General features: G+C 43.8%; 1 protein-coding gene across 1 annotated transcript; it reads right to left on the bottom strand.

The window, feature by feature from the left end:
* Nucleotides 1-187: 187 nt before the first annotated feature.
* fhl5 (four and a half LIM domains 5) lies at nt 188-4,298 on the bottom strand. The gene is made up of 5 exons (XM_054797265.1): nt 4,122-4,298; nt 1,928-2,102; nt 1,450-1,619; nt 705-891; nt 188-601 (listed from the first exon to the last, which is right to left on the bottom strand). The coding sequence occupies exons 1-5, from the start codon at nt 4,281-4,283 to the stop codon at nt 450-452; spliced, it is 846 nt and encodes a 281-aa protein (XP_054653240.1). The 5' UTR covers nt 4,284-4,298; the 3' UTR covers nt 188-449.
* Between the last annotated feature and the right edge of the window lie 4,774 nt (nt 4,299-9,072).

The following is a 9,072-nucleotide window of genomic DNA, read 5'->3' as shown; positions in this document are numbered from 1 at the left end:
AGACAAACAACCATTCATACTTGTATTCACAACTATAGCTCATTTAGAGTTCCCAATTAGCCTAACATGCATGTTTTTGGAATATGGGAAGAAGCTGGAGGACCTGGAGAAAACACACACGCACGGGGAGAACATGCAAACTCCACACAGAGCCACAAGAAAACAGATTACGATGATGGATATGCTTTTTGCTTTATTGAAACTACTTTTATAGATGGTATTTTGGTATTTCAGAGAAGGGAGGAGCTGAAACCAATTTCAAGAAACTTCTGCAATTTGTCTTTAGGATTGACTTGCTGTTTCGGAGGGCTGACTCATTCAAACAAGCTTTGGACTTTGACTGTCGTTTACGCATTAGCCATGCAAAGTCAAAATCTTTACATGTTTTCGGCATCTGTGTGAGAATATTTGTTTTTTTTAAGTGCTATCATATCAAACTTGGTAAAAGGTCACTTCTCCCTGCCGCAGTCGGTGCACAGGATGTTGTCACGCTGGGTGAGGAAGCCTCGTCCCACCAGCGAGACGGAGCACTGCACGCAGGTGAAACACTCGCTGTGCCACTGGCGCTCCTCAAAGGAGATATACTTGGCTCCGGCCAGACCTGAGCAAATAAATAAATGAATAAAAAGCCCACATGCACACTTACTGCGTATTTGCATGATGTAAGTGGAATGGTCATGCAAGGTGAAGGCAGGGTCACCCACTGGTGATGGGCTTGGTGCAGCCCACACACTTCTTTGCATAGAGATTGCTGAAGCACTCCAGGCAGTAAGGGTAGTCTTCCCTGGAGGTGAAGCGCTGGCCCGACAGCTGCTTCCTGCAGCCAATGCACAGGAAGCACTCGCGGTGCCAAGGCTTGTCCTGGTAGGTCACTCCGCCGGTGGTGATGGCCTAGTAGACAAAAATCAGCGTTAGTTTTGGTGTGTGTGGTATGTGAAAGACTCGTTATGTGCTTGGGAGCGAGGGCGAACGGGAAGCGGCAAATCTTTTTTTTAAAAAAGGTAGTGCGAAATCTATCTGTGGCGGTCGAAATGTATCTGTGGCGGGTCACCACATAATGAATGTATGGGAAAAACACTGACAAAAAACAGGTTACTTGACACGTTTCAGCATTGGAATTAAAGCCAGACAATCAATTCCAGGAGGCTTGTTGACAATTTTGCCCCGAGAAGAAACAACAGAAATAGAAATAATCTGTTGCAGCATCAAACTGACACCATCTCAAAACCTTTGTGAAATGTACAAACTATTTTTTAAATCACATTTTAACATTCTTAACTGTCATGCAAGTATAAAAAGAAGTTGACCTCTGCAAAAGGTAGAAAAAATGTTTTAAGCCGCTCTTTCTTTCTGCAATAAAAAAACCCAACCAAAAATGCACACACAGGTAAAGCCTACAGTAAACAGACGTGAGTCCGTTTACAGCACTGAGCTGTGATGTTACTGTACCTTCTTACAGGCGCAGCACTGGTAGGCAAACTGTTTCTCGAAGCAGGCCACGCAGAAGAACCCGTCATCTTTGGGTATGAAGGATTTGGTTCCGATGGGCTGCTGGCAGCGGTTGCACAGGAAGCATGTTTCATGCCAGCTGTTGCCCTTGTATTCCATTTTGCGGGAACCTGGCACGAGTACACGAGAGCAGCTCACTCAGCCAGCATGCGCTACTGTACCTTCATAGCGGCTCAAAATAACCGCTAGGATGAGCTAACGGTAGTGTTTATCTTGGAAGGAGAAGAGGGGAAGGGATTTAGTGCATAGCGGTGGAGTATTATATTGCTGTTATATACGAGTGGTAGACATATTCTCTATGCACATGACAGCCTAATCTCAATTATAAGCCTCTGGGGAAACTGCCGAAGGGAGTGGAGAAGACTGTTGATTGGTGGTGAAATAGTGCAGGACGTTGGTAACGGGAGCCCGGGTATACCTGGCATGACGGTTTTCTTGCAGGTGGTGCACTTGGAGGAGTAGTCATTTGCGTAGCACTCGGTGCAAAGCATCAGGTCATCCTTGGCGGCAAAGGCCTTTTCCACCAGGGAGCGGCTGCACTTGGCGCACTTGAAGCACTCCTCGTGCCAGTGGCGGTCCTTATAGGACAGGTCCTGGACACGTCACATTTCATATACTGTGTATTGCGTTGACACTTCACATCATCATACGAGTACCTTCCTAACGTGTATATTTACTGTTTATAAATAGATTTACAAATAGACTATTATTAGGGCCGCACGGTGGTCTAGTGGTTAGCACCTTGGCCAATACTGGGTTCGATTCTCCCCTGGGCATTTCTGTGTGGAGTTTGCATGTTCTCCCCGTGTGTGCGTGGGTTTTCTCCGGCTTCCTCCCACATTCCCAAAAACATGCAGGTGAGGTTAATTGGCGACTCTAAATTGTCCATAGGTATGAATGTGAGTGTGAATGGTTGTTTGTCTATATGTGCCCTGCCATTGGCTGGCGACCAGTCCAGAGTGTACCCCGCCTGTCGAAGTCAGCTGGCATAGGCTCCAGCATGCCCCCGCGACCCTAATGAGGATGAAGCGGTATAGAAAATGGACTATTATTAGGTTGTAAACAGTATTTTAAGAGGTAACTGTTTAGTAGGTCCTCTCACTATTAGTATTAGTAGTTAATAGTATTTCACTCACTGTTCCTATTTAATGACCTATTTGTGAGAGTGAGCTCACTATTAGTAAATCATTAGGTCACTTGCAGCTACCTATAGCAGTATTGTGCCTCAGGTGGCTCACTATTTGGTAAGTAGTAGGTCTTCTTGCTGTTCCTATTTAATGCCCAAGTCTCATTATTTGCAAAGTTTTTGTTTTTTCCTTAAATTAAAGTCTTTACAGGCTCTCTGGCAAATAGTAGGTGCTCCTGCCGTTCATATTTGTTGACTTAGTTTCACTATTTGGCAAGTCTCACTCTAGCTGTTCCTAGTCATTCATTTTTTTGAAGTCTCTGGGGTGGCTGTCTGTAAAGCGGTAGATCCTCTTGCTGTTCCTTTTTAATCGCCTCGTAGCCCGATTCAGTTGTTTTTTTTGTCACCCTATTTGGGAAGTACCAGGTCCTGCTGCTGTTCTCGTTTCCTGACTTTGTCAAACTATTTAGCACGTTTTAGCTCACTCTAGCGCAGGGGTCACCAACGTTTTTCCTTGTGAGAGCTACTTTTACAAAATGTAAATGGCCAAGAGTTACTCATTTTTGTAACATTTATTTTCAGAGCTTATTTTAAACCCAAACAAAGCGAATATGCTTGTTTCACCAAAACATTAACAAAATGCTGGTGTCCACAACTCACATTTTGTATTTCAGAATGCATTTCTTTCTAGTGTTCTTTCATTATTAACTGAAAACCTGAATGAAAAGCAGGCTAGCGGACACCTCGTGGTCGTGGGGGGCTACCTGGTGCCCGCGGGCACCACGTTGGTGACCCCTGCTCTAGCGGTTCTTAGCTATTGACTTATGTTAAGTCTGTATAAGCTCAATATTTAGAAAGTAGTAGGTCCTCTAGCTTATCCTATTCAATGCCTCAGTTCCACTAATTGACTTTTTCCACCCTATATGATAGTAGTAGGTGCTCTTGCTGTTCCTACGTAATGGCTGAGTCCCACTGTTTCATTGGTTTGTTTCAGCATATTTTTCAAGTACGTAGTAGGTACTCTTGCTGTTTGTATTTAAAGGCCAAGTCCCACTATTGGGTTCTTTTGCTTCAGCCTATTTTGCAAGTAGTAGGTGCTCTTGCTGTTCCTACTTAATGGCTGAACCCCATTATGTGGTTGTTTTGTTTTAGCCTACTATGTGCTCTTGCTGTCCCTACTTAATGGCTGAGTCCCACTATTTGGTTGTTTTGTTGCAGCCTAGTAGGTGCTCTTGCTGTTCCAAATTAATGGTCGAGTCCCACTACAGTATTTGTTTCAGCCCATTTTTCAAGTAATAGATGTTCCTGCTGTTTCTACTTGATGTTCAAGTGCCACTATTTGGTTGGTTTGTTTCAGCCTATTTTGCAAGTAGTAGGCGCTCTTGTTCTTATTTAATGATGAATTAGCAGCCAATGTAAAAACTTTTTTATAACCCATAAGCAGCACATTGCATTGTAAGCATACCTTGTGGTAGGCCTTGCTTACCTTACAGTTGCAGCCAATGGGGAGGGAGCAGCTCTGGCAGCAGTTAGCAAAAAGGTTCTCATAGCACTTAGTGCAGTACTGCGTGTCCTCTTTCATGATGTACTTCTTTCCCAGCAGGGAGTCTTTGCAATAATGGCAGTCGAAGCGCTCGCTGGTGGACATTGCTGTTAGCGTCTCTTAGCTATAGTTACTCTAAAAAGCAAGAAAGGGGGGGAAAACCTCCACCACCACGATGTTGATATGCAGCAGGAATGAGGATGAGCCGGGAGACGCTCCGGATCCAGGCAGAGAATGGGAGTGGGGGGCGGATGGAAACGGGTGAGCCGTGGATTAGGGGGTATCCACTGGGCAAGGGGGGTGTCTTCTATAAATACTGCCGCTCTTATTAGCTGTAATCTCTGGGGAGGGTCGGACATGCTCCACTGCATCATTCTGCACCTTTTAAGGGAGCTGATAGTGCACACATCACTAAGCCTTTTCAACGGCTTTAATCGCTCCATCCCAGACGCGCCCGGACACAATTAGAAATGCATTTTAGCCATAGACAAAAGTACTGGGACAGGAGATCCCATCCTCCTGGAGCACTTTGGAGTGGCAATTATTGAGCATTAGTTAGGTGGGAGAATGTTGGGCCTGAGTGAGGGCCAAGCTGGCCATCTCTGTTCAATGTCATCTTGTTCCTCCACCACAAACTCATCCAAGCACACCTTTATGGCGTTTGCTTTGTGCAGTGAAACAGAGAGGGCCTTGACAAAAATGTCCTATCTGGTCCAATTATGACATAATTGATCAAGACTGACTAATGGAGTGATAACATCTAGGATTATGAATCGATAAAACAGGATTTGAGGGCAGGCGTGAAACGGAAATCCCAAAAGTGAGTAAATTCTGGTAAGCACATCTTAATCCACAGTCTTAGATCATTCCCGTATTCTCCAGCTACAGGAATATCAAGTAACAAATAACTTTGCAAAACAAACATCAGTGAGTACCGTATTTTTACAAACTAGGGAGCTAGATTGTTTTGTTGAACGTTTCATGAAAACTGGTTATATCCTTTTGCGTAATTGACTAATGATTTTTGGTTTTATAGGAAGTTTTTTTTTATTGGTTTTGTTGTTTTTCGGCACTTACTAAGTAGCTAACTAGTGAGCTAACTTGTTTTGCGGAAAGTTTCCTGGACACTGGTTATGTACATTTTGCAGAATTAAATAACTAGTGAGATAAGTTTCACGGAAAGTGGTCGTTTACAGTAATCCTACATGTCAACATCTGCGTAATCCCACATGTCAACATATGTATCTGAATGTAAGGAAAATTTTCCAGAATATGAGGGAAAATAAGGGATATTCTGGTCTTTATCCAGATTTCGCGGAAATGATTTGTCTTTTTTGTGTAACTAACTAGTGAGTTAGCTAGTGTGCACTGTAGATGGTGACCTATCAACAACGCATGCTGAAACAACACAAATCCTCTTTTGTGGCATTGATGCTGACTGATAGTCGCCAAATTACTTTTGAATCTTAGACTACATGCTCATATCGTTTTTCCCAAAGGATCAAGGGGCAGACATCTTCATAAAAATAGCCCCGGGAAGACCACCAGCCTGGCCTATGGGCTAATCCCTTGAACACACACACACACACACACACACACACACACGGATAGGTCAGTGACAGGGATGTGGCTGCAACCCTGCCAAGATGAACTATCTTCTGTCTACACTTAACATTCCCTTCTCTTGCATTCAATCTCAAAGGAATAACGTACAGCTCCATTGGCGACGGGTGTCAGGGTTTGACATCATGTCAAGAGTTCAGGTAGAGAGAATGATTCGACTCTATTTTGTATTTCTAAGAAGATTACACGAGTTATCTGCTGTTTTGGATTAAAGCGCTAGAGCATTGCGCTTGTGTCCAGATGAGTGGAGGACAATAAAAAAAAGTAAAGACCTTAAAGTGTCACCGCCTCTCAAAGGTTCATCATTCGTAGACGCAAAGTCACGACAAGCCAAATTGCATGTCAACAATCAGCAGATGACTGTGTGCTCGCCACTTTCTAATCCTACATCATGCGCGCATGTTTTGAAGCTTTCATTTCCGCGTAGTTGACAGACGACAGGTGCGTTGAGATTATACGCAACACAAAAAAAATCTGCCTATCTTGCATATTCTTGCTGGCGTAATCCTCTCATTTCGACTCATGGTCTGCTGCCAGCTGATTCCGTCTGTCTGGCCCCAACTAAATAGGCCTTTATTTGACCTGGACTTGGGGTGTGGTCTTATCTCTGTGTATTCAGGCTTTGCAAATCCAGTGTTAAGAGGTTGTTCTCCCCCCACACTTAAATCGCAAGATCCACAAGTATTTACTCTGGCAGCCCCTTTAAAGGCGACGACTTGTTGGAGAGCAACGCGTCAACGCGACACAGTTGCGACTCTCTCTCTCTTTCATTTGTTGGGGCGTACAAAGGCCTCTGCGCTACAGATCTGACAGCTGGTTGGCATGGCGATGACAGCCTAAGTGGCATCTATTAGATGAGGGCTGACTCTGGAGGTTAATGAGAGGGCTCACACAAATGTGGCCCTCAGGCACACACAGAGCTTGATTTCAAACAAACAGGACAGCCACATTTGAGGATGGAGGGGTGTGGAGGGGTTGTTAGATCACAGAACCTTACACCTCTTCATTATTTGGGTCCAATGAACAGCATATAGTGGGTTGGTAGGTAGGTTGGTCAGTCATAATGAGACAGATCGAGAGGCCCATTGGTTGTTAGTGAGGTCAATAGCTAAAAAGGCTAAAGGCTAAAAAGGTCTGATGGACGGACAGGTGGCTAGTTAAGTAGGTAGATGTAGCTTGTTAGTTGTTCAGTCCAACAGAGGGCTGGGCAGACAGACATGTAGGCTGGACGTTCCCTCTGGCATTTCCAAAGACGAATGGACAGATGAGTTGGTAGGTAAATAGTATATAATAATGGATATGTTGGTCAGTAGTAGTGAGAGAGATAGGGAGGCTGGTTGGTTTCGCAGATGGATGGACAGGTGAGTGCAGTAGCTAGGTTGGTCAATAGATAGATAGGTAGTATGGTTTGTGCGGATGGACAGATGGGTAGGTTGGCCTTTAGCAAACATACATTTCAGGAGTTTGGTTGGCCAATAGTTAGTCAAGATACAGACAATAGGTAAGATGGATGGACAGATGGGCAGGTAGGTCGGTGCTAGACAAGACCGGTAGTTTGGTTGGTTCTATAGATAGGTAGGGCAGACGTTCACATAGATGAATGGACAGATTTGTTTGTTAGGCAAGCAGCTAGATAGATTGGACAGACGAGAAGGTAAGTCAGTTAACAAACAAAAAAGCAAGTCGACCAATCTGGCACATAGGTAATATGGTTCGTCCAGTGAACGGCTGGACAGATAGGGTAGGTAGGTCGATGTTTGGACAGAAAGATGGTGAGATAGGTAGGTAGTAAGTCAGGTAGATACATTGGTTGGTTAAATGTAGGTAGAAAGGTTGGTCAATGGACAAGACAAATTGGTTTGGGACACTCTCAGTGTGTTTGAGGCCCGAAGGAAACCATCTCCTTACTGACACTTCCCTGACTCCTTCAAACTATCGGGACAATCCCTCCCCAAGTCAACTGAGCCCTCCCATTAATCCGCAAATGACATCAGTGGATTAATGACATCACTGATCCTGCTATCACACACACACACTTATCACACACTTTGACTCTCGCCAAGGCAAAGACGAGTGTGAAGGAGTGGAAATACTAGAGCCCTTGCGAGGTTTAGGGCGTAACTAACAACAGGTTCGAGGATTGAGGCGTAACCACCACAACACACTCTCCTTGCTATCATCAATCACTTATCTGGGCTTTTGGACCATCTATTTATACCCCTGCACGCATTATATTGCACTATGTGTGTGTTGTGGAAACTACATCTGAGATGCAGTACATGCTACAGCAGCAGCTTAGGTAGCATACATAACAGATTTTATCATATGCTTCAAAAGTGGGATAATTCGGGAAAATACGGCTTTAAAGTTGCACAAAAATCTTTGCGAGTTTGAAACTTGCAAGACCGCAGTTCGGCAAGCATTAAAGGATTGACCGCGTTTTGTTTTTTCTTTGGATTTTTTTTTTTAAACCACACATTTAAAGGACAACCATATACACAGGAAGTTAGGTGGACTAACAATGAAAGCAGTAGGGTTGACATATGTATCGTCACTTGTTTAGAGGTGTCTTAGAATAGTCGGCTATTTGATGATTTGATTCGGAGGCTATGCCTATCGTTAACTAGCAGTTTGTACCCAAATTTTAGCTTGCAGTTCAAAGCAGAAAATCAACCGAGGACAGCAAAACAAAACAAAACACTAGTTGGGACACTCGTATGCCAAGGTACCGCTGTATAAATGACCGTAAAAAATACCAGCAGTGCTTTGGTACCTTCTCGCTTCTCTGGCAAGTCGACATAGTCGGTGGCAATTCCAATCACAGTGACAGTAGATACTGTACAAATAACTTTGGTCTTGTTGTGAGAGCCATCTGCCAGGGCTTTGAAGCTAAATTTAACAATCAAAATACCCTTTTCTTGTTGGCTTGTTTTTGTTTGTATTTTTAGGCCAGTAAAAACAGAAATGGTCCCTGGACCGGACTTTGGACACCACTGGTTTACACGTAAGCCTTTTAATAAAATCCCATTTGTATGAATTAGTGAAAAGAAAGTATCCCGTATGCTTCACTTGTCTTTTATTTTTCTTTGACACTACTGGACATCTAAGAGTTCAAATACAACATTTGGCAAAATACAGTGATTTTGGCAAAAAAAAAATTCAAAAATTCAACACTGATTGACTCACCCGTTTAAAAAATGAAGCGAGATGAGCGTTTCTGGCTGTTTCTGTAAGGACATCAGCAACATCAGTGCTGGGCAGCACCCCGTAA

This window comes from Dunckerocampus dactyliophorus, chromosome 13 (genome assembly GCF_027744805.1).
Source record: "Dunckerocampus dactyliophorus isolate RoL2022-P2 chromosome 13, RoL_Ddac_1.1, whole genome shotgun sequence".
Taxonomy (NCBI): domain Eukaryota; kingdom Metazoa; phylum Chordata; class Actinopteri; order Syngnathiformes; family Syngnathidae; genus Dunckerocampus; species Dunckerocampus dactyliophorus.
Note: the sequence above shows the minus strand (reverse complement) of the source record. Positions and strands in the feature narration are given on the sequence as shown.